The sequence below is a fragment of the Danio rerio genome, chromosome 7 (assembly GCF_049306965.1).
Source record: "Danio rerio strain Tuebingen ecotype United States chromosome 7, GRCz12tu, whole genome shotgun sequence".
Lineage (NCBI taxonomy): Eukaryota > Metazoa > Chordata > Actinopteri > Cypriniformes > Danionidae > Danio > Danio rerio.
In genome coordinates, this window is record NC_133182.1 from 40340229 (window position 1) to 40367328 (window position 27100).

Below are 27100 nucleotides of genomic sequence, written 5' to 3' on the forward strand. Positions count from 1 at the left end.
AACATTTACTTTATTAAAATTTAAGTTCATGCTTGTTAGCATGACTTAATGCATTGTGAGTTAACAAGAAATAAAAATCAACAAACGTACAGTGCTTAGCATAATTGAGTACACCGCATTTTGAAAATGAAATTCTTTTTACCCATTTCTAAGTGAATATAGGCAATGTATTTTGGTGCATTTAAACAAACAGATTTATTAAACAGATATATTTATGAACTTATATTTTAGCACCAAAAATATTTAGAAATATTGCACAGAAATATTTAGAATATTTAAAAATATTTAGAAATGTAAAGATAATACAAATATAACATATAAATTTGGGTATGCTAGTTTTAAGACTGTTATTATAAGTTATTTTGTCAGATAAGTACTGACTAATCAGTAATGTATATGCAAAAATATAATATTGTATAGCTTCCTATTAAAAATATGAATATAAAAGAGAGATTTGTGAGCGGTGTACTTATATATGCTCAGCACTTAATTATGTTAACAAATGTGATTAAATACTGTAGTAAATGTTTTGTTTATTGTTTGTTCATGCTACTATTTACATTAACATTAGCAACTAATGTTATCTAATACAATCTTATTATAAAGTGTATACAAGATGTGTATTCACGTGTAGAAATAATGTACTTTACCCAGGGAAAATAATACTTTACCATGGTCAGGGCCATATTTTGTATGCTTGAAAAGCTAAATGAATGGGCTTTCAGTTATTATTACCTAGATAACCTGTATAGGGAGTCTGTTGCTACAGTTTTTCGGTTGTTATTGACAATCACCTGACTGCAGAATGTTACTATACTGATCAGAATGAGATACAGTAAATGTATTTATAGCAGAGCCAGGACAATACACCTGCAGCACTATCAGTGTTAATCCTACATAGAAAAGCATGACCAGCAATTAACCTTGTGCCTTTGGCTGACATTGAAAAAAAACTGTTAAGCGCTAGACCTCATGGGCAGTTCATGGCTCACTGAATGTTTTTGCAGTTGCAGACCTGAGCTATTTTTCAACATAGTGCCTGTTTTCACGTGTATAGACTGATGAAGTCTCTCATCTCTAAAGCACATACAGCAACAGGATTCAGACGCTGGAATATTTTCAGACTCTCATTTTCATTTACTGTTAAAAGTGCTGAAGTGGGCAAAGTTTCCAAGTTGATCAATGAAACAAGTCTAGTGATTGAATCAATAAAACATGTCTAGTTTGTCTGCAAATACAATACCCTTTTTCATATTCTAAGCAAACTATCAAAAGGCTGGACATTTAATATATTTTGACACTGGCTTTGCTGCTCATATTTATTAAAAGTGTCAGTATTAGCTGATGTCTAAACATGGACGTCTTAAAACAAACAAAGCCAAATTTGTGCTCTTATTGAAAACCTATTAGATGTCATACAATAGTCTAAAATTGACTACCCAATAAATACACGGATTAGACAGACTTCACATATGTAGTCATTCATCCTGGCCTATATGATGACTGGTTTAGTTTTGGACTATCGCTAGACAACTATTAGGTTTTCCCTGACCACACAGATTTAGCATTGTTTTAGCAAAGATGTCTATTATATGTCTTTTCTGTAAACACAAAAAAGCTTGCTAATTTGCCACTGACAACAATCATGTGAACATACTGCATCTTATCATATATATCACAAGCTAATATGCAGTAGTGCTAAATATATCAAGTTAATATGCAGTTTGGTTACAAGACTGATCTTAATTTGGGTTTATTTCGACATACAGTGCTATTTTTTTCCAGTCTTCCTTCTGCTTTTTTAGTCTATTAAATTCCCTTTTCTGATCTTTTTTTAATTAGCCAGGTGCTCAAGGACTTTTGTTCTTGTTCTGTATTAATTTCTTTCACTCTCTCACCTGCTTTTGAAAGGATTGCAGCTGTTGAAAAGGAATTTAGATTTGCCCTTGAGAAACAGAATATGAAATGTTTGTCTGGTCAAAGACGTGCTGATGCAGGGTAGATGCAACTCATGTAAACTGTAGAGAGTTTGTACCAAAAAAAAATAAAAATTCAGTGTTAGAGACTGAATCAGTTGGGATAATACCAGTGAGGTACTGTAAAATTGACAGTGTGAACTAAAAATGGCAAGGATGCATAGGAAAGAGATCAGTTTGTCTCCAAACTGCTGACAGTAATGACAGGACTCCATCAGTGGAATAGTGGAATAAAAACTGCACTAGTAAAGAAAATAAACAAACTGTTTTTCTGTTTTTTTTTCTTCTAGGTGACTACAGGAAATCGGACCAAATATTATGTCTCATACCGGAGGAATGAATTTGTTCAGATGAGATTCCCTAAATATTCTCTTCCAAAGGTACGGTTTACTTTTTGGTTAGATTCTTTTTTGTGTGTGTCGGTGTGTGTGTGTGTGTGTGTGCTTGTGTGAGTATGTGTGTGTGTATTAGAAGAATTTCATATTTTTAAAGGGCACCTATTTTATCCTTTTTGTGTCTCCAGAATGTGTCTGTAAAGTTTTAGCTCAAAACATCTATCAGGTTATTTATTATACCTTTTATAAGTTTGTAATTTTCAGCTCTGAGCACCTTGTAGCTGTTTTTGTGGCCTGTACCTTTAATGCTAGTTCTCTCCACCCACCATTCTCACGTGCCTATCAGAGTGTGCCTCAATCTCCACCTTGGCTGAGTCAGATAAACAGAAATGAAAGAAGCAGATCTTACGTAATATTTGTGAGAAATACTACAGTAAGAACTTTACTAATAATTAATTGATGTATTTGTTGTGGAGCTAATTCAAGCCTTTCGATGAGCTACACACAATGTTGTTGCAAAGTTCACGCACACACACACACATGGTAATATCCACTGGTAATATCCACTTATCCATCTGTCATATTAATGTACAAAGAAAATCCGATTTAACATCCACAAACCGGGATTGAAGCGTCTTCTTTTATAATTGCTGACATGTGGCTGTGCTGAAAAAGACAGTAAAATCGACAGTTTAAAAAGGTTTTAAACTTGTAAAACTTATTCTTGATCACATTTGATGATGACTGATGATCACAGAGAGCTGAGCCGATCTTTTAATCCAAGTTGCTTTGCACATGTCCTGTCTTGCTTGATATGAAAATAAGCGGTACTACAGACACATGTTTATACACGGCTGTCAATCAATTCGATGGGTGGGGAAACTCCTATGTAACGTTGCAGTGGGCCTTAAAATGGGAAGGAATTGGATCCTATTTTAATGCCAGATAATTTAAAAAAATTATTGTCTTTATATCACCCCAATATGACTGTGGACACACTATACCTACAAACAATTCTGTCCAAACAGCTTACAAAAGATGATTTTTATCAAAGGTGCCCTTTTAACTGTACTGTTTAAAGCACCTTTTGTGTTGATTTAGTGAACAGACATTTATGATATGTTTTAAAAAATCTCTTCATTTTATTTTTATAAATATTATAGGATTGTTTCACTGTATGTTAAGCAGTCTTTGGAAAAAATGTATGTATTGGTTACTATTTAAGGAAAGTAATGTGAAAGTATGAGTATGAAAGATTAAGATCTTGCATATTGTTAAATTTTAGGTTGTAACTTTGTAAAACACAACACTGAAATTAAGCAATATCAAGCATGACAATTGCAAATGATTTGCATTTGTTTATATTTGTCTATGCACACATTTTGTGTTTATTTAGTTTGGTTAATTACTAGTTCATTCATTTATTCAATAATTTTCTTTTCGGCTTAGTCCCTTTATTAATCAGGGGTCGCCACAGTGGAATGAACCGCAAACTTATTCAACATATGTTTTACACAGCGGATGCCCTTCCAGCTGCAATGCATCACTGGGAAACACCCACACTCCCATTCACGCACCTACAGTTGAGGTCAGAATTATTAGCCCCCCTTTGATTTTTTTTCTTTTTTAAATATTTCCCAAATGATGTTTAACAGAGCAAGGAAATTTTCACAGTATGTCTGATAATACCTTTTCTTCTGGAGAAAGTCTTATTTGTTTTATTTAGGCTAAAATAAAAGCATTTAAAAAAAAAAAAAAAACATTTAAGATCAAGATTATTAGCCCCTTTTAGCTGATTTTTTTTTCCAATAGTTTTTTCCAAACAAACCATTATGATACAATAACTTGCCTAATTACCCTAACCTGCCTAGTTACCCTAATTAACCTAGTTAAGCCTTTAAATGTCACTTTAAGCTGTATAGAAGTGTCTTGAAAAATATCTAGTCAAATATTTTTTTTACTGTCATCATGGCAAAGATAAAATAAATCAGTTATTAGAAATGAGTTATTAAAAGTATTGTTTAGAAATGTGTTGAAAGAAATCTGTACATACATTATAGCCAATTAAGGGCCTACTATATGTATATATATATATATATATATATACACTATGCCCGGATCGTTTGAGAAATGTGAGTGCTCTGAATCGGGCTCAGGCATGGTTCACTTGGGCTTTGGAGCGGTATGCTGAGTCCAAAACTGAAAGCGTGACGTGACTTTTAGGGACTGTTTGATATGGATTTATTAATCATTCTTACGGTTAAATTAACTCAAACTGTCGTAGTTTATTAAAGACGCAAACCCCTCACTGCACACCACAGCTGCGCCTTCAGCAAATCTCCTAATCCTTGCAGCACGAGGACTTTATAATTGTTTATGAGCGTCAAAAGTGGCTGATCTGTTCGGCGAAATATTTGACTGTGTGTCACTGCATATCAAACGACTAAAACGATAGAACTAAAGAAATCTTCACTGTGCCGAGTGAAAGCGCTTACTGATCAGCACATCATCAATGACGTAAGTGTGCCCAGGCCCAAATGTAATGTGAGTGCGGGTCGTCGGGGGAGACGGGAGGGGGGACAAGTGTGCTTTGGCCCAGTTCAAGGCAACTGTACATAGTGTGAGTACGCCCTTAGCTTACCCAATTCACCTGTGCATGTCTTTGCACTATGGGGGAAACCAGGAAACTCACATGAACACATGAAGAACATGCAAACTCCACACAGAAATGCCAACTGACCCAGCCGACGCTCGAACCAGCGATCTTCTTGCTGTGAGGCGACAGAGCTACACACTGCACCACTGCACCGTCCAATGACTAATTTATATAGTATATATTATTCTCACTTGTTTGCACACTTGCATTTAGGGTTCATTAAACCCATTAAAAATCATTAGACATCGGTGTATAACACATTTTGGTAAAATGTGCCATAAAAGAAAAAGAAAACTATTTCCTGCAAAATATATTATCAAATCATTTATGATTAATTTGTACCTTTAATACCTACATTAAAAATCAAGTACTTTTACTGAAGTAGAACTTTATTAGAGCATCAGCACTTTTTTTCTCATGCATGATTTGTGTACTTCGTTTACCTCTTATTTTCTCTAACATCAGCCGTTGCAACATTTTATCATTGCGTGCCTGAAGTTACTGATGTTTTTGCTTGGACCGTGCACTAACTGTGTTTTAGTGTTTGAAGGTGGTTATTGTTCTTTTATCAGCTGCAGCTGTTGCGGATTAAACTTGAAAACCAAAGACTGACTATGACGTATTGCCGCAATATGTATGAACTGAAGTGCACAGTTGGTGTCTAGCACTGAAACCCTACACCATTACAACCCAGATGTGGGTTTTAACCTACTGAGGAGCCGTGATGTATGGCAGTAATATGCCGGCGAAAGAAGACAGCTGGGTAAGGGTTACAGCTGATGACTGACCAGGCTGTCTGTGGCTCTAACCCAAGGGAGTGCTTCAGTAAAATGCTGGCTGACTGTAATTGAATAACATTGATTGGAGTGGAGGCCAGTGGGGCCTGCTTCATGTATATTTCACCTCAGAGAGAGAGCCAGGCTGTAGGGCAGCTGCTGTCAATGGCATTTGTAACTATGCCAACCGCTGATTCACTGTGACAGAGTGAAAGAGAAAGAGAGTGAAAGAGCCTGAGAGAGAAGTGTAAGAGAAATAGTATTACTGAGAAAGATGCCTCAGATTACCAGGCATTTGCCTTGATGGCGACGGATAAAAGCTCTGATTTAATTAATCTATAAGTTGAACATGCTTTGGATTTATTCAGTCTGTGCCTCCAAGTGTGTTTGTAAGGGGTTTTGTTGCGATTTAGGGTGGATATATTTATCGTTTCTTCTTGGTGGTGTCATTTTGTGGGTTAAAGCAATATTGATGTTTTTTCCCCCTCTAGACCCCCATTTTCTCTGCTCTTTTAGTTGCTAGTCGCTTGACTGAGCAGATAGGTCAAGTTTTAGACACCCGGTTCAAGAACCCAGAAGAGAGCAGGAGTGTGTGTGAGAGAGAGACGGGGTTGGCTGATGTTTTGCCCATATTTTCCACAGTGAATAATTGAAAAGCTTTTGAAAAATGCAAAACCCAATTTCGGTATGCAGTCTCAGATCTCTTCTGAAGTTCCTTTCTTTACGTTATGGATTAATGATAGTCCTCGGCTCCAGCGGGGCGATTTGTTTGTTGTAACACACCGAAGACACTAAATGGCTGAGCACTACTAAACTTTCTACTTCACTTTTCCTCTTCTTATGCTTTGTCTTTTGACATTTTAAGTATCTCTCAGTTTTGTTGTTGTTGTTTTCAAGTACAGTTTATTTGAAGCTTGTGGAAAAGTTAAACGTTCATGCATAAATATAATTTTATCATCATGTACTCACCCTTGTGTCACATATACACACACCCACACACACACACACACACACAGGGTTTTTGTTTATCAGGGTTATTGTTTAATTTGTTTAAATGTTTTTTGTTACCATTGACATCCAAAAAATAACCATTCATTCATTAATTTTCATTCAGCTTAGTCTTTTTTTTATCAGGGGTTGCCACTGCGGAAAGAACCGCAAACTAGTCCAGCATACTCTATGTTTTACGCAGTAAATGCCCTTTCTGCCACAACCTATTACTGGGAAATGAAAAAATAATGTTATAGTTTAATAAAATAATTGTTAAATAAATTTACAAAAGAAAAGAAAACTTGTCAGTTTGATATCAGATGAAATTCGACTTAAGTTTGGTCCAATAATCAATATCATACTAAATTTCAAAAAGCACATTTCAAACAGCTTGATCTGCAATCTTTAGATACAGAGTTGTTCTGAAATATCTAACTTTGTGATGCATCTGTAATTGTGCAGGCATCTTTTAAAAATGTTATCTTAGATAAATGTTGGTATTGCAATCAAACTGCAATCGCCTGAAACACACAAAATCACTTAAAAAGGGCCCAGTGTTCTTTTACTTGAAGCAGACTGTGAATAGAAACAATACTATTGATTTTGGCCAATTAAGACCTGCTTCTCTACTTTGAGAATGGGACAACATGACTAGAATTCAAATGCAGCTCTATTGCAGTGCAATGAATCCACCAGACACAGAGAAAATGCTAACATTTGGCTGGAATATAAATATATTTTCTTAAAAGCAAAGGTTTTTTTTCTTTGTATGGATGGTTCCATAAAGAACATTCATTTTCATTCATTCATTTTCTTTTTGGCTTAGTCCCTTTGTTATGTTTTATGCAACGGATGCCCTTCCAGTCGCAACCCAACACCGGGAAACACACAAACACTTTTGCATTCACACAAATAGACTCTGGCAAATTTAGCTTATTCAATTCCCCTATAGCGCATGTCTTTGGACTGTAGGGGAAACCAAAGCACTGGACATTCTTGCTGTGAGGCAACCGTGCTGCCCTCCAAAAAGAACATTTACAGTATAATCCATAGACTAACATTGTGCCCTAACACATGATGGATGTGTTATTTTCTATTTTATTTTTTTTATTTCTATTTTTTTTTTTATTATATTTCTATTTCTAATCACCCCAGACAATAATTTGTTATTTTTTTTAGAAATCATTTTTATTTCTGCAAAAATACAGCTGAACAGCTGCATAAACTACCATGATAACCAGGTACCATCACACCAGGTGCCGATTATGTGGATTATTCAGTGTTAAATACTATTAATAGGCATTTAAATGCCATTTTATGTGACATTTACTCCCATAATGAATGCCCCAGATCATTTAGAGTGCTCAGCATATATTAGTACGCGCCTTACAAATCTTTTAAATACATATTTTTAATCGGAAGCTATATAATATTATATTTGTGCATATACATTAGATTAGTCAGAACTGAAACCAAATCTGTAGCTTATCTAACAAAATAATTTATGATAACAGTTCAAAAGCTAGTACACCCAAATTTATATGTTATAGAAAAATATTAAATACAAATTTAGAAAAGAGATAAATTCAAGTGAAGCAAAAAACTTTAGTTGAAATTGTGCAGGTTGTAGGTTTTTTTTTTTTTTTTTTTGCAATATTTTGCCTGCATTATTTAATAGTATTATCTATTTCTAAACATGTTTGGTGACTGAAATAATATTTAAATAAATATCTGTTTATTAAATCTGTTTTGTTTAAATGCACCAAAATGCATATTCACTGAGAAATTAATACAAATTAATTTACTCAGTAATGCTGAGCAGAGCATTGTACCTCTTGATCTTAAAAAAATGTAGAACTGTAACAGTACACCAACAACTATCAGTCACTCAGCTTGTTAAAGAAGTTTAATATGTAATGATTACATTACAAACTTTACTATTTTACACTATTCTGTGCTTCTGACAGCCTGTAGTATTTAACTTTTTTTGTCATCCCACCTCTAGCCTAGACAGACAAATTCTTGTCGCTGGCATCTTCCCATGTTGTGTGTAATTAGGTGGTAATGAAAACACGGTGGATGGGAAAAAGTTTTTTAATATCTGGTCACTGACAGGTTCATTTCTGCGAAAGCTCTCTTTTGGTATGGAGGACCAGGAGTGCCAGTTATGAATAAAATAAAGAATCAAATGACCAATTTAATAATTTAATCATTAAAATGTGTATAGCGCATCACGGTGGCACAGGGTTCGAGCCTCAGCGGGGTCAGTTGGCATTTTCTGTGTGGAGTTTGCATGTTCTCCCTGTGTTCAATTTAAATGAACAAATAATGGACAAATAAATAGACATATTAAAATTTGTTTATTTAAATTGTATTTCTAAATGTCATTTAATAAAGCAACAAATTAATGTATTTAAAAATAACTTTTGTATAAATGTATAAATAAATAGACAATTTAGTAACTGTTTATTTGAGTCATGTTTTAAAAACACTGATTAATTAAACAATAAAAATATATTTTAATAGATTATTTAAAATGCATTTGACAAACGCTTTTCTCTCTCTATTTGTCACTTGCTTTTCTTTTCCTTTTGCTACATGCGTTTCTTGATTTGAAAAAAAAATCGAGTTTAAAAATGCTATTGGACAGTCCACATCAAGTTTCACCTCAAGCCAAGCTAAACTCTCTTGCTTTGTAAATGATTTGCGCACTGTCATTGGACAGAGAGAAAACCATAGCTCATTAGCGGGAGTTTAAAGATCAGCAAAGCGACTCAAATGTCAGGGATTTATTAGCTTTAGCTGATTTCTGTTAAAGAGATTCTCTTCTAGATTTTCACTGTCTGTATAGAAACGTTTTGGAACCTTTATTTTTTAAGAAAGTGCTTTTTTTTCTAAAACAAAGACCTTTAGGTTCTGTCTTTCCATCCATTTGTTTCTTCTGTCACATGTCCCATCTTTCTGACTTATCAGACATTGAGTCAGCATGGTTAAAATACACTGAGGGATTGTGGCTGTAGGCAGAGACACAAATGTCCTGCAGCGGTGCCATGTCTGATAGGGGTCCTGCACCCGCTGTCAGAGACAGATGGATAGTGCTGTCTTCAGTTCTGATAGTGCTGTTATCAGTATGAAGAACCTGAGTGCCCTGCCACACAGCATGATAGACATACAGGGCCGATCCAGCCAGTGGTTCAAAATTAAAAGTGCTTCACTAAAGCTTACAGTTTTAATCCGATCACTCTGTTGTTCTTGTTGCTGTTTGTGTGCTGATTTAGATGATCTGGTAATCCACGTTAAAACGTGCACTATCTCTCTCAGCAGCTGTGTTTCGCTGCGATGACTTCATTGTCTTGTGTAAGCTTTGACTGGAAGATGACCTCATCGTTAAAATTTTAATTCACAACTAACTAAAACATGTGGAGCTGTTCGCATTTGAGGCCAAATGAACAGGCAAGGATTACATTGGTGTTCTAGATAGGAAGCGTGTTTTGTACCATCTCCAAATCTGACTGAGAAATTAAACAAACAAGGAGGCAATCACTCGGTTATTACAGTTTGTGATTGCTTGTTTCCAGATGTCATCACAAACCTTATAACAACGGGGATCAATGAAAGGGTAAATTCAATTTGAAGTAATGGCTGTAAAGCCATGCACACATTTGCACTCCTCTCTATACAAGAGGTGCTCTGAAATTCAATATTTGCTTTTATTTCATCATTACAGTCTAAAGCTTCATGGGAAATTGGTACTTTTGAGAAGTGTTTGTGTGTGGATGTAGAAAGCTATTTTGGGGCTATAAGACTGGAGGGATGAATCAGGATTAAAAGCTTGTATAATGGTGAGCTTGGAAATTCTCAAAAAATAAACGTTTTGAACTGAGTTTCTTGTTGTGTTGTTGACAGTGACAGCTTTGAATTGAGAATGTTGTTGATATCGTTTTGTTTTTATGCATTTTGTGTATTTCAAGACTGAAAAATAGCATTACATCTTGTCAGAAAGCATCTATTTTAGCTAGATTGTGAGGAGACAGACCAAAGATTTCCCATTGTTCTCTAAGGCGCCACAAACGTTATGAAACTAATGTGCATCATTTTGTTGTTATGTTGCTTCTGACTGGATGTTTGTTAGGAAGTGAAAGAGAGAATATGAAATTGTCTGGAAGGTCTATTTCGTTGTAGCTTAATAACCTAAATATCAATCATGATTTCCAAACGTTTCAAAAATCTTCTGTGTGCTATTAGTACATTTCTTTTAAACTAAAAATAAGCAATCTACACTACAATATATCACTATAACATAAGTGATAGTGATTCCATAATTATCACATCTACTATGATCAACATTCACTCGTACTTTTAAGTAATTTAATATAACAAATTTAAATTGTTTGGTTTTACAGTAAGTAGAGGAATAATACATTACAATTTATTTAGAGTATACCCCTTGAGATGCAGTATCTCATTTTCATTGAGTCCAGCATATATAAAAAGTATACAATAATTGTAACCACGGGGAGTGACACATACAACTGAGGTAAGATCCACAATGCAGGTTTATTCGTCGTCAGACAAGCAATGGTCAATACAGGTGCAAAGGGGTATGTGAAGGCAGTCCAGAATCGTAATCAGTAACAGGTGAAAGGTCAAAAGGCAGGCAGCAGACAAAGATAAGGATGCTAACAAGGCTAAGGTTGGTACACAGGATAACAAGACTAGGAAACGCGTTGTAGTGTTACTTACAGTGAACAAAACTCGGCAATGGGAGTGAGTGAGTGTGCTGCTTAAATAGTGTGTGCAATCAGTCTCTGACAATCCTCAGGTGGCGCAAGTAATCAGTCTAGATGAGGAAGCATGTGTGAGTGTGACCGGAGTGCATGTATGAAAGTGTAGTCCAGAAATTGCGAAATTGTAGTCCATGAGTTATTGTTAGTGCAATCCAGCGATCTATTGAATTGTGATCGCTGGTGATTGTGACAATTATAATGATGTTAAGTTTATTTAAAGAGCTTTAACTTGGGTTATAAAGATGTAAAATAAGACTCCAGAACGTGTCTAATGTTTCATGCCAAAATATCCATCAGATCATTTATTATATCCTGTTTAAAATGTCAGTTTTTGACTTTTGATGGAATTGTAGCTGCTTTTGCGACTGTCCCTTTAAATGCTAATGAGCTGGTTTTCTTCATTCATCCAAAGTTTTTTTTTCCCACCCACTCTTAGGACATTTCTCTTCAGAGAAAGAAAACTAGGATCGGATGTCAGGGTAAACACAGAAAAATGACAGACATAATGACACCTACAGTCACAAATACCAGAGTAAGATGAATGAGTCACAAACAAATGCTGTTACAACTTTCACTGTGCATATGTGCACACACAAAACAAACACATATGTACAGGTTGTGCTATTTTTGCTCATCTACTTATGGCAAATGTGACAGGATGTCTACCAAGCGGTAAAACATGGTGCTGTATAGAGATGTTTATGTCTACAAAATGTATAGAGATGCTAATGTCTACAAACCAGGACTCTTGTTGTGTGATTGAAGCGTCCTTGTTTATAGTTGCATACACTATACAGCTGTGCTGATTCAAGCAGTTATGATTTACATCAATCTATAGATTAAGTGTAGTTAGATCACAGAGAGTTGGAACAAATGTTTTAATACTAGTAAATCCTGCCTGATTAAAGGCAATTCAAAGACACATTAATTCCCAACTGTCAGTCAATATCAGTGGAACGTAGTCAGCTTCAAGATTGCTGAGATTTGTATCCTATTTTTACGTCAGAAAATTAAAAAAATTCATGTTAAAAGTTTTTTTTTTTTGCAGTATTTAGCTATATTTCTGAACCATCAGGCTCCAGATTATTGTTGTGTCTCAACCAAATATTGTCCTTTACATCAATGAGCATTTATTCAGCTTCCAGATGATGTATAGATCTTAAATTCCAAAAAAAAAAAAAAATTGCCTCTTAAGGTTTTGTGGTGCAAGGTCTGCTTTATTTACAAATGTGGTGTGTGGACAGAACTCACAAGCCTGCTGTGATGTGAAGATTTAAATAAGTCTTATATAGAAGCTGTGTGTGCAGTAGAGATATGTATAGTGTACGTTGGTCCATATGGACATGTACACTCACACATGAGAAGCCCGCTACAGATGCTGTTTTTAGTGTGCTGCTTCATCCTTATCTCTCCTCCTCCATCATATAATTCTCCCAGAAAACAGGTGTTGTGTAACTGACCTCTCACAGAGGAGGTTCAGTGCCTCTAAACTGCTGTTAGTGGAACATAAGTGAGAAATAGTGCCTTCGGAGTTTGGTCTCTGAAGCACATTAAAGCTTCTCAGTGCTTCGGGGACTTTGCGGGCTCTTCACTTAAGTTCTTATGAAGGAATTCAGCTGGGGGCACGAGCTTGTACCCTTCATCTTTGTGCCTAAATTAATGCGACCCACTTTCACTTTATCTGCAAGAACAACATGGAGGCGAACTACCCCGTCCTGACCCAGTCATCGCCACAATGCTAAGCTACCAAAACCGAGGAGCTTTGTGTTGAATCTGTATTTTAAGGCACAGCAGAAAATCTAATTAAAGAATGGATTCGTTAATTGCTCGTTCTTTCATCTAAATCTGTCCCTGCACGGTTCATGTTCCAACTCGGTTCTTCACAGCAGCTCTCAATAAACTTTTCATTTCAAAGAAACTACATGTAATCACAGTGGAATAGGCTGCAACACATTTTTTGGAGTTGTTTTACGCAAGCATGAGAGAATGTGTCAAGCTTTTTTTGCGCTCCTTCTTACAAAGAATTACATTGTTAATGATTTGCACTAAACTTGCTTTTCTTTTATTCTCACCTGTTTTGTCACTTTGTTTGTTGCCTTTCCTGCAGGATGTGCAGATTGTGAGTACAGATGAGAATCAGGTGTTTCTGGCTCTTCAGGAATGGTATCAGACGGACACGTACAACCTCTACCAGTCTGATCCACAGGGAGTCTATTACTCCATTGTGCTGGAGAACGTCCGCAGCACCAAGCAGCCTGAAGAGAATGTGCTCATCGACATCCTGGAGGTCAGCTTTTCACCTCACTTACTACCTGTGTGAAATAAGGCACTGTGGGCTGAACGTAAAATCAATGCAAATAGCTTACCTATGGTGAAGTTTACATTGATTATCTTACTTCACAAACAAGTGGGCGTGGCTATATCTAGTAACTCATATTCACATATGAGTTACTAGATATAGCTAGTTTATACGCGTATTCACTCACCTATTATTCATAGCCAGTAGTGTATCTTAAATAAATTAGACTTTCTAGGAAGCTAATGTTCCTGCTGCTGGAACCAGGGGTATAAAAAAATTTCTGAATGGCCCATTTCTACTGAATGGTATGGTAGAGTATGTTATGGGTTACCTTTATCAGGCTTGCATTTGCACTGCCAAAAGAGTGCCTATTTCGGTTCCTTGTGTATAAATGTTCATTACTAACCTTTTTTTGATTATAACTGCAAATCAAGGATAGTGTGAAATATCCTACTGTTACATCTGCAATTATGTAAAATAAATAAACACAACATTCATGTACACATACAGACCCTAACAGTCTCCGATATGATACCAATTACAGACAAAAACTACACACAACATACATTTAGTCCTTATTTGGGTTCAAAAACAACACGCAATATAAAGCTCACAGTAACCTCTTATCTGTATCTTTATTCTTTCTTTATTCTATTCTTTTGTTAGAATGTAATTCCCTCATTACCGAGTTAATGATAGTCCAAAAGGTAATGATAAGAGTTAAACAAGGCAGTTTGCTCATGTTTTAGTTTGCTGAAAGAGTCATTTGCTTCTTTGCTTTTTCCGGCTTGTCCTTTCTTTTTTTCGCACGTCACACTCCCATTTATCAATTTCTGAAAGAATCGGATGTCAGAAGCACTTCAATAATCAACTGCACATTATTATCATCAGCTCATGAAGTTCGTTATTTCAAATATTGACGCAAGAAACCGAAACTGCTCACTCTTTAGACGGCCTTGTAAACAACTACGGTGCACAGAGTAGATTCAGTTCTACTTCTTGGCTTTGTGGCTGTTTATCAAGAAGATGACAAGGTTTGTTTAAGCTTGGGTTGATTATTATATGTATGTATTAGTAAGATGTAACGTCTCGACTGTGTATTTAAAAATGGCACTTCTTTTGTTTTTGTTTTCCTGGCTTGTGTACGTCTGTGACGTTTCTTTGTAATCTAATCGTTTATTGTGCTAGGCAAGGACAGAGAACTGGCATGGGCGGAGGGGATGTGTCCCCACAAATATCAAGCAATTACTGAAATGTCATCACCAATAATTTAATTACCTTCAAAATAAAATAGTGCTCTGTCAACCCTAAGTAACCTAGATGTGCTCAAAGGGTTAAATCTTTAGACATATATAATTGATAATAGGGATAATATGGGTAAATTGCATCACATGCCTCTTTAAATCACTTCTCAAAGACAGATTGCAATAAAATCATGTAAATTGACTTTTGCAGCATAGGACATGCTTTATTAATTGTGTATTAAGTGTTTAAAGCTTTATTCATGATTTTAAAAGCATGAAACAGAATTTTTGCTGTTTAAAACATGCGCTTTAATCTACTCCTGTGGAGCTAGTATGGTACGGTTCACTTTTTGGTACTTTTTGACAATGGACATGGCCATAAAAGCGCACCGAACTGTACCGTATCATACCACTCAGTGGAAACAGGCCATTAGATTACTGTGGTTAGGTGTCATTTTGGGGGATTAGTACTTTACTCATTTTCAATTAAATTTTTATTTAAACATTTTTATTAAAATATGTTAAACTCCTGTGCTTCGATGTGCAAGAGCTAACAATGGTTTGTTTTCTCTTATCAAGCAGCTATTTCACCTTAATCCACAAGATTAAGTGCAAATTAAAGAGTTAGTTCTCCCAAAAAAAGAAAATTCTGTTATCAATTACTAATGATGTACCAGAGCCCTGAGTTTGTCCTCTAAACACAAATTAAGATACTTTAGAGGAAATCCGAAGGCTCTTTTACCACTTAACAACAGTCACAAGATGTTCAAAGTCCAGAAAAAGATCCAAAAATATTGTCAGTACATTCCATGTTAATTTTTTTTTGTTCAACATTAATCACATCAAGCTTCAAGAACACTTTTGTGCACCAAAGTCTTTAACAATGATTTGGCAATGTCTTTTCTTTTGCATCAGTCCAGGGTGCGCATTTGCTACAAAAAAACATGCCATGTTGCCTTTATAGTCAGTAGCAAAACATATAAGCGTCAAAATTCGTCATAGTATATGCACACCCTGATCTTATGGGAAAGCCCGGCCTATAGCTTTACTAGGATTTGAGATGCTTATAACAATTTATATTGTCTTTAGAACGTTATGCTATGCTGAGAAATCTGTGTCTGTGTGTGTTTCAGGTTCGTGGAGTCAAGGGCGTTTTCTTAGCCAATCAGAAAGTAGATGGAAAAGTAATGACTCTCATCACCTACAACAAAGGCAGAGACTGGGAAGCGCTCGCTCCCCCTGCAACTGATATGAACGGCAAACCTGTCAGCTGCAAACAGGTAAATAAATATATCTGCTCATTTATCATTCCAGATTCAATTTCTGGGCTATCTATCAACAAAACATAACCATTCTTTTTATTATTATTATTATGCAAAGAGATACAAAGATGTCATGATGTAAATCAAATACAAAAGGAACCAAAAACATACAATGACAGTAAACAACAGCCAGGTATGTGTGTGTAATCATAACTGTAACATAACAGTTTTACCAGAAAGACTTTAGGAGGCAGACAAACGTTTTAACATTTATTGTGAATTGTTTGGATAAATGTAAGTTCGTTACTGTCCTGTCAATAAGTCATTTGATGTAAGCCATGTTTATGGTGCAGAACTCTGAATGAGCTGGCAGATCCTGCCTGAAGATGAGGGCAGGGCGAAGCCAACCCCCGATTGGAGACGAGGCCGACCTGGTGGTGGTGGGGAGGATGGAGAACAGCGTACAGCGAAACAGATTGTCATTAGATTGTTGCTTGGTCGTTATAGTCTGACGAGATAGTTATTACGAATGACGTGACATACCAGTCTTCCTGGCAGAACTATCGCTAAAGCTTTCCTTTCTGCGTTAACAATTTTATTTGGGGACACTGTAAAAAAATCCTGGTTGCCTTAAATTGTTTAGCTAAATCAAATAAACCTTATGAGTCCATTAAACGTACAGTATATTAAGTTAAACTGTCATAAAACACCTTGCACAACTTATAAAATTAAGTTGATTAACTTGGTTTAATAAGTTACAATGACCCAAAGACATATGCTGTTAGGACTAATTGATAATATATTTTTTTACAGTGTAGGAACTTGTATTTTTTATTCATCTTTTTATGTGTTTTATTTATCATTTTGTTTTTATCTTTTATGTTATGTGACATGGATTTTCAAAATACATTATGTGCATATAAAATATACACATTTGTTATTTTTCCAAAGTTTAAGGTCAGAAATACTTTTTTTTAAAAAGATGTTTAGCATGTAGATAAAGTCAGAATTATTAGCCCCCTGAATTATTAGCCCCACTGATTATTTTTTCCCCAATTTCTGTTTTACGGAGGGAAGATTTTTTCAGCACATTTCTAAACATAATAGTTTTAATAACTCATTCCTAATCACTGATTTATTTTATCTTTACCATGATGACAGTAAATAATATTTTTCAAGACACTTCTATACAGCTTAAAGTGACATATAAAAGTTTAACTAGGTTAATCAGGTACTGTAGACTATTTAAAAAATATATAGCTTAAAGGGGCTAATAATCTTGACCTCTAATTATCTTAATCTCTCTTAAATGGTTTTAAAAAAAATTAAAACTGCTTTTATTCTACCCGAAATAAAATCAATAAGACTTTCTCCAGAAGAAAAAGTTATATCAGACATACTGTGAAAATTTCCTTGCTCTGTTAAACATCATTTGGGAAATATTTAAAAAAGAAAAAAAATCAAAGGGGGGCTAATAATTCTCACTTAAACTGTATGTATCGAATTAATCAAAAGTGTGAGTGTAAACCTTTGCAATAAATATTGCTTTTTTTAAAATGTAATCTATCAAATAGTCCTAAAAATTAATGTATCAAGGTTTTAAATATTTCTTCACATACAATAATAATAAAAGTGTCAGCAAATGAGCATATAATAATGATTTTTGAAGGATCTTGTGACACAAAACACTGGAGTAGTGATGCTGAAAACTCAGCTTTGCAGTCAGAAATAAATGTCATTCAAAGTATTTTTGTTATCATTGTTCACAATATTACAATAGCCTTGGTGAGCATAAGAGATCATTTTTCAAATGAATTTCCAAAATTACAAACCTTAGTACGAACTAAAAGCACATTTGATTTAGATAGACATGATTTAAAGAAAGTAACTCTCACGTCAATCCATTGCATATTCATACTAGCAAAATCGTGACTATTTTAGTCAAGTTCTCCAGATATATATCCAGCCCACACTCTGCTTTTTTGCTGTTCAAGATGATTGTGGCGCATCTGTCTCAGACACAGACGTGAAGTCACTGACCTCTCGATCTGACTCATCTCCTGCTGTTTGTGGCTGTGGACGGGTAGGCAGAGCAGACACTTGTCCTGCTGCTTTCTCATGAGATAAAAAAAAAACATCTGACTCATCACTCTATGAGGACTTTCCATAGTCTTAATGTATTTTATACTCTAAAACCTGCTTATTTTATGGGCTTACCCTAAACCTACCCCTTAACCCAGTCCTCACAGACAAATATTAAATGTGAAAAGTTATTTTTAAACTATTTTGAATTACAAGGGCACAATGAATGTCCTCATAAACCACCTTAACAATATAATTTCTAGGTAATCATATTCATGTCAAATTAATCAAATACATAAACCACAAAAAACCTGTACACACACTTGCACAACCATGATACTTGTCATTATAAATGTTCATTTAAAAACTGAGACTGCTAGCTGGCCATTAATTAAGACACAGATATACTTTCTGGCAATCAAGATGAGATACAGATCACAAGCTAGCAGAATTGAAAGGACATATATCGACTTCTCTCTCCTTTGCTGTCTCTCTAGTCCCCCTTCACATGTCTTCATCTCTCAGCCCAGTCTCTTTTCCCATTGTTCTCATTCTCCTCACTTATTAACAGTCTCTCTACCTTCTTCTATCTTTTTGTCATTTTTACTGCTCATCTGCCATTTTCTGCCATTTCTTCTGCTATTTTATTGCCAGCCCCCTTTGAGCTTTTTTGACATCTGATGTATGCTTTATATTTATGATCTTATTCGTCTTTTATCTGGAATTTAATGGAGTATGACTTGTGTAGTGGAATTAAATTATGGCCTCCTTAAGATAGATAGACTTTCAGTTGTGTGTGTTAAAGCAAGGTGGTTTGGGTGTTTGTTGTTAAGTTTTGATTTTCTTATAAGTGCGTTGATGGCTTTTGTAACTGTTATGTGCATCTCGTTGTCATGATCACAGAAAAAAGAAAAGAAAAAGGCTCACAGTTATGGTCTCTCCTGGTAAAAATAAGCAACTTTTTTATTTGTTTATCAACTGTTAAAACACATTCCTTGAAGACATCTTTCATTTAAGCACACAGAATGAACAATAAACTCAAAGCTAAATCTTCAGACTAAATTGAAAAAACTTAAAATCAATCATCTGCTTTAAAATCATTTTACCTGTACTCAAAACTAAACAATAGTTAACACAACACAATAGTTAACACAACACTGCAACAACAATGACAAAAAAAGAAACAGAACACAGCATCCAAAATATGCTGTAACAAAAATGTATAGTCTTAAACAATTTTTTCAATCACTTAAAGTAATACTGCACACTAAATATTCTGCAATTATAGCATAGTTCTTAATATTGTATACCAAATATTTTGAAGATCTCTACAGTGCATCCAGAAAGTATTTATAGCGCTTCACTTTTTCCACATTTTTATTACAGCCTTATTCCAAAATGGATTAAATTCATTTTATTTCCTCAAAATTCCGCACACAAGTGAAAACAGATTTTTGAAATTTATGCAAATTTATTAAAAATAAAAAAACTGAAAAATCACATGTGCATATCATCACCTTAGAATTATAAAGTTCTATCTGACATTTTTGTCAAAATTGAGGTGTTGACATATTCTTATTACATGACAACTGATTTACATTATGGGATGTTTTTTTAATAAGTCATTTACATTTTAGGATTTTTTTAATTTAAAAAAACAAATGTTACACACAGCATATTTGCTATATGGAATGCAGAAATTTTGAAGCTCAATATCTCATTATCATCATCATCAATATCATATCATTATCATCAATATCATATCATTATCATCAATATCATATCATTCAGAATGCAGATAGAACCTTAAAATCCCAATGTGACTAAATTAAGCTCAGGTACATTCTGTTTCCACTGATCATTCTTGAGATGTTTCAGCAGCTTAATTGGAGTTCACCTGTGGTAAATTCAGTTGATTGGACATGATTTCAAAAGGTATACATCTGTCTATATAAGGTCCCAGGGTTGACAGTGCATGTCAAAGAACAAACCAAGCATGAAGACAAAGGAATTGTCTGTAGTCCTCCGAGACAGGATTGTCTCGAGGCACAAGGCTGGGAAGGTTACAGAACATTTTTAATACAAAATTTCTGCTGCTCTGAAAGTTCCAATGAGCACAGTGGCCACCATTATCCATAAGTGGAAGATGTTTGGAACCACCAGGACTCTTCCTAGTGCTGGCCGGCCATCTAAGCTGTGATCGGGGGAGAAGGGCCTTAGTCAGGGAGGTGATCAATAAACCGATGGTCACTCTGTCTAAGCTCCAGTGTTCTTCTGTGGAGGGAGGAGAACTTTACAGAAGTACAACCATATGTGCAGCAATACACCAATCAGGCCTGTATGGTAGAGTGGCTAGAAGGAAGCCACTTCCCACCTGGATGCCAAAAGGCATCTAAAGGACTCTCAGACCATAAGAAACAAAAATCTCTGGTCTGATGAGTCTAAAATTAAGCTTTTGGAGTGAATTCCAGGCATTACATTTGAAGAAAACCAGGTACCACTCATCACTAGTCTAATACCATCCCTACAGTAAAGCATGGTGGTGGCAGCATCATGCTGTGGGGATATTTGTCAGCAGCAGGAACTAGAAGACTGGTCAGGATAGAAAGAAAGATGAATGCAGCAATGTACAGCGACCTCAGACGGGGGCGATGGGTTATCTTCCAGCAGGACAATGACCCAGGGCACACCGCCAAAATATCAATGGAGTGGCTTCACAACAACTTCGTGAATATCCTTGAGTGGCCTAGCCAAAGCCCAGACCTAAATCCTATTGAACATCTCTGGAGAGATCTAAAAATGGCTGTACACCTTCACTTCCCATTCAACCTGATAGAGCTTGAGAGGTACTGCAAAGAGGAATTGGTAAAAATTCCAAAAGACAGGTGTGGCAAGCTTGCGGGATCATATTCAAAAAAACTCAAGGCTGCAATTGCTGCCAAAGGTGCATCAACAAAGTATTGAGCAAAGGCTGTGAATGGTTGTGTACATGTGTTTTTTTTTCTGTTTTTTTTTTTATTTTTAATAAATTTGCTACGATTTAAAAAAAATCTTTTTTCACATTGTCATTATGGGCTATTGTGTAGAGAATTTTTGAGGAAATAAATTAATTTAATTCATTTTGGAATAAAGCTGCTACACCAAAAATGTGATGTACACTTTCTGGATGCACTGTATATTCAGCATTTGTGTGTTGTAAAAATACATGTTTGTCTTCAAAGCTTTGAATGGTAACAGAAATTTACTATGAATATGATGAAAAAACTGACAGATCCAGCCTTGATACTGCCACTACAGTCTTTTTCATATCCATAGTTTTTATTAATGTATACTCATTTACTTCACGTTTCACCTGCATGCACACTCAGAGTTGGCTCATATTTTGTACCATTTATTTAACCTCTAGAAGCAAGTGAGAACAATTTTGTGTCATTTAGTTTAAACAATGACATAGCCGTGATGAACTTTTGATGCTCATTTATTATTTTGCAACACACATGCATTACGACAAAATATGTTTATTTTTATATATTTATTTTCATTAGTGAAAAAAGTGTCAAACTGCCTGAACTGTTATTTTAGTGATTGTCAAAAATGAAGCTGCATTGACCTTCCATTAAAAAAATTGCTAAATTTTAACCATTCATTGAAAATCAGTGTAAAATATCACAATTAATCAAATGGCAAGAGATCAAAGATTGTTCTTCTATCACAGATCATTCGTGAAGCACTTTTTATCCATGTGTGCACAAACCCACCAAAAAACTATTCCAAGGTTGCTGTATTATTTATTTATTTCTTATATCTGTCTGTTTTGAAGGTCCAGAGGTGTCTGGCAACTGAATATGATGAAAAATGTGGTTTTGAATGAGAAATGTTTTTCCCCTGAAACTCTCCCAAATCATTTGTAGTGATATAGAGGCTTTTTGAATCTGCCTGACTGCAAGACTCAACTAATTGTTGCATTCAGACAGCATATGATTAAGTTTAACAACTTTTTAGTCGCAGCAGTTAAGGTTGGGCAGTAGCATCATATGACACACATTATAAAACATAACAAAAAACTATACAATAACAAATTCATAACTTGCTTCAAAAAAAATTACATAGAAATACAAAAAAAAAAAATCAAATGCATTTCAAACAAAAGAAAAACCTAAAAACCCAAAAGCAAATTTGTATCTATTAGATATAGATAAATATCTAATAGATATATATCTAATATAATATAAATATTAATTAGTATGCCTTACTGTCCATTTAATACTTCTAAATACTTTACCTTCAAAAAATGAGAGTCATCGCCTCAATTTTTCTTAAAAAGCCCTATTATGCATTAAAAAGGGTCATATTTTGGTTTTGAGGTTCTCCAACAACTGACTGATATGCATGCAAGGTCAAAAAACACTTTCATTGTCTTATAATATGCATCTATTTTTACCTAATTATCCCATCGACTCCCATATGATTTGTTCAACCATTTATTAGTTCCCAAACCCCTCCTTAGCGCGATGACCCAGACTTTTGCGATTGGTCAACTGCGTTCAGCGTGAGACAGAGAGAAATGCCCACCAAGGCTTATCAACAATTTTAAAGTAGTCAGAGTGCAGAGTGTATGTGTGAGCATACCTGCCAACACTTCCGTTTTTTCCTGGGAGTCTCTCGTATTTCAGATCCATCTCCCACCATCCTCCCATTTTGTTATTTCTCCCAGATAACTCCTGTAATTTCAAACCACAAGGCTGAGACTATAATGCCAATGTATTTTTGCAAAAATAAACCCTAACCACTGACTCTACACAGCCTTATTGGGGAAAATAACACTAACTTTCCCTCACACTTAAGAGTACAGCGTCTTTGCGACTTGATTCAACTGGGATCTGCTACAGTGTTTGTCTTCCTCTTTTTCTTTTGTAGTGTTTGTGGATGGGGGTTTTAATTTTCCCGGGTCTGTGCAAACAACAAATGGGCGGGGCTTAAGTTTCATATCGGTGTCATGCCAGCACTGCTATAGACTTGTTACCACAGCAATTCATTTGAGCCACAATGGGTCGACTGTTTTATAAATAAATCAATAGTTTTAAACACGGTGCACTTTCAGATTTAAGCCTTTGCTAGATATTTCACTTCACTGTGTTATACATTAGGTCATTAGGTCATTTTCAAAAACCCATAATAGGGGCTCTTTAACATATAGACAGATGTGGAAACACTGGTTAAACAATTTCATATTCCTATTCACCACTGATTTTCTGAAACAAATAAATATGAATAGGAAAACCCATCAGAGATATTTTACTCTCTACAGTTACTGAAGATGCTAATAAATGTGGCCAATGTTTATAGATTTATTATTTAAATCTTACTTTCCCTACTTGAAATTGTTGTACTGTATGGAAAGCTTATATTTTTCTGCATTTTATTAATGAAATATTAAAAAGATAATCAATGCAGATGTGTTTGCTCATATTTACCAAGATTGTCAATGTTCAACTGATCAACAGGACTGTGCATAGTTACCAAAAGAGAAATAAATTTGTATTTTTAATTGTTCTTCTTCGCAGCCTGACTGTCATCTTCATCTGCATTTGCGATGGGCCGACAACCCGTATGTATCTGGAACGGTCCACACTAAGGATTCTGCCCCAGGCCTCATAATGGGTGCAGGTCAGTCTTAATAATAACTCGAACACTTTAGGACTCTCACTATTGCAGTGAAAGCTTAAAAGCTCAAATCAAATAAAGCTCTTTATGCCTCAACTCTTCAGTTGCAAGACATAATTAAAGTCCAGATCCAAATCTGCACTGCAACATGTTTAGGAAAGTCATGAAAGAACATACAAAGTGAGCAATTTTTAAACCAAAAAAAGTAATGCAAAGAAGTACTTTTAGTAGGGAAAATTGAATATAATGTGCCATATAAAGACAAAATAAAAAGCCTTTCAGTTTCTACTGTAAGTGTTGAGCTCAACCACTGAGGTGCAAAAAGAAGCAGGCAGAGATATATGAAATACTTGGTCTTTATTGCCACGGGGTTCGTGTGAAATGGAGGAAACAATACATTCATGTTCTTGAATCCAAGGCTAGATCTATTGTAAGTTCACAAGGTAACCAAGTCTGTCTATTCCCCCAGGGTTGCATGAGACTCACACACAAAGACACTCACTAAAGAGATGGCGTCACTCTAGTTATGCCTCCATTCAAAGATGTGAATTCGATTTAGAGTATGTGCAAAACTGGAATCTCACATAAAGCATCTGTGAATAAAGCACTGTGTCCATCCAATGAGGCAAAGACAGCAAAATTGTCACTTACTAATAAACTGGCGTCAAATAGAAAAGAAAAATGGAATTTGCTGCTGTAGGAGAAGCCACTAGCTGTATTCATCCACCTATTTTTTTGGAATATCGCATAAAAAACCCTGGATGAAAATGCCAAGATAGGTATAAATTTTAAAATGCACATAAAAAAATTATGCGAACAACTGAGTAGATTAAACTACTTATCCGATAAGAAAAAAATGTGCATGAACTACAATGGAAACATCTTTCTTGGATGCACATTAACAAATGTCATGTATAAGATTCCATTCTATCAGCCCAACGATGAAATCCGATGATTGGCCGAAGGTTAAATGTGTGTTAGCCTTTTCTAGCGCTTCTGAAAAGAATTGTGGTATTTATTAGAAATTATTTTAACCTAGGCTCATTCTGAAAACGTAGTCCCGTAGATGTTTCTGGGAGGTACATATTTTTGCAGTTTTTGTTTCCGCAAATCCACGAGAGGCTGCTGTGTGCGCTTTTTCATGGTTAACTCCTCTCTGCATCTCAAGTCCGCCGACGTACACAACAAGCTAACTGGACAAACCAGTTGTGGCGGGAAAGCCCTCCACATGGAGGTAAGAGGTCAGTCCAGTTAGCGCAAAGACCAGCAGGCCGACCATCCCCCATCGCTTCAAAATTATTATTATTATTATATTATTATATTATATAATATTATTATCCATAAACTATCTTGAGCAACTGTGCTCTCAAAGATCACCATGTGTTCATTGCATTTCGTCCCTTAGAGGTCCAAGTAATTTATTATATAAGAAAAACATTCATGCAGCTTCTCCTACTTCAACGAATTTCATTTTCCTTTTTGATATTTGGCGTCAGTTTATCGGGATGTGACGATTTTGCTGTCTTTTAAACTTTGCATTATTTGCAAATCTTTTATGCAATATTCCAGTTTTGCGCAAATATTTAATTCGCATTTTGGATGGAAACATAGCTACTGTTGGCCTTTTTTTTATAATTTATGAATGTGTGTTGACTTTATGAGGTGGAAGATGTCCATTAGGAGACTAAAAGTATTCAGAAAGTGATGTTAAAATAATCAAACAACACGTCAGATGTTTGTCCATTAATAGCATCCAATCAAAATATTTTTGTTTACACATAATCTGTTAAAACTAAATCACATAACGTTTTGATGCGCAAACTGCAAGTTATTTGGTAAATGTGTTTCTATTGTAGTTTATGCGGGCAGCATTTTTGCTAAGTGGCTTAGTGGCTTAGTGGTTAGCACTGTCACCTCAAAGCAAGAAGGTTGCTGGTTTAAGACTCGGCTGGGTCAGCTGTCGTTTCTGTGAAGAGTTTGCATGTTCTCCCCGCGTTCGCATCGGTTTCTTTTCAGGTGCTTCGGTCCCCCCTACCCCCCTTAAAATTAATGAAAGAATGTAGTTCTGTAGTTCCTATTTTTTTCTTATCAGATAAAAAGTTTATCCTACTAAATTGTGCACATACATTTTTATTCTTATTTTCTAAATGTATGCACATCTTGGTGTTACCATTAAACCATTTTTGATGTGGTATACAAAATGCGCATAAAAGTAGGCGGATTGAAACAGCACTGACTAGTTCTCTCTTGACTTCACTTACTAACAAACATGATTAGTTTAGAGTCCCTCAGCCTCTACTTTGAAAAGAGTTATCAATGAAGTGCAGCTTGTTTTCAGCCAATAAATGATAGTCTCCATCAAACCCCAGCTTTCTCTTGCCATTATTGCACACTCTCTTTCTCAGTAAAATGTTCAGCTCTAACAAGTTTTAAGTCTTTGATCCGCAACAGCCTCCAGTTTTTTCCCAGTCATGTTCTCTTTATATGTAACTCGCTCACGTCTACTCCTCCCTCGCTCTTAAATCAAACAAAGTGAAGAAAATTGCTGCTTCGCCTCAAGTTAAACAAGAGCCAAATTAAAGATGCTCTCTCTGTCTCTGTGTTTTTGTGAAGTTGTTCTGTCTGAATCTTCTCTTCAGGTAACCTCGGCTCTCAGCTGGTGGAGTATAAAGAGGAGATGTACATCACGGCAGACTGTGGCAAGACCTGGAGACAGGTGAGATTGAACTCAAAGACAACACTAATGATCTGCGAGCTAGTTTTGCAGCGATTATTCGCTGTCTGAAAAATGTCTTGTTCTGTGACTTGTCACGACGCTTGAGCTTTGCTATTATTTAACACCCATCTTTCCCTGCTGACTGGGTTGGGTTTGTTCTTTGAGTTCTCTCTTTCTCATGTCCTCATTCTGCCCAATCTCATCTGACACCCTCTCATTTGTAGCGTTTCAGGGCTCAGTATGTGGCAGACTCATCTGTCTGTCTTAATGTCCTCTCTGTGATTTCCAGGATTGTTGCTGCCTCTCGTTTGCT

The 27100-nt window shown here is 35.5% G+C and overlaps 2 protein-coding genes across 9 annotated transcripts in view; both read left to right on the forward strand.

The window, feature by feature from the left end:
* The window catches only part of esyt2b (extended synaptotagmin-like protein 2b), an 860030-nt gene that overhangs the window by 655296 nt on the left and 177634 nt on the right, over positions 1 to 27100 (forward strand). The window lies entirely within an intron of this gene.
* The window catches only part of sorcs2 (sortilin-related VPS10 domain containing receptor 2), a 299601-nt gene that overhangs the window by 239558 nt on the left and 32943 nt on the right, over positions 1 to 27100 (forward strand). For all 7 annotated transcript variants that reach the window (XM_073908837.1, XM_073908838.1, XM_073908839.1 and 4 more), the window contains exons 8-12: positions 2267 to 2356; positions 13628 to 13807; positions 16197 to 16343; positions 23972 to 24074; positions 26711 to 26787. In XM_073908837.1, the coding sequence (XP_073764938.1) occupies positions 2267 to 2356; positions 13628 to 13807; positions 16197 to 16343; positions 23972 to 24074; positions 26711 to 26787 (597 nt within the window). The remainder of the gene's footprint in view (positions 1 to 2266; positions 2357 to 13627; positions 13808 to 16196; positions 16344 to 23971; positions 24075 to 26710; positions 26788 to 27100) is intronic.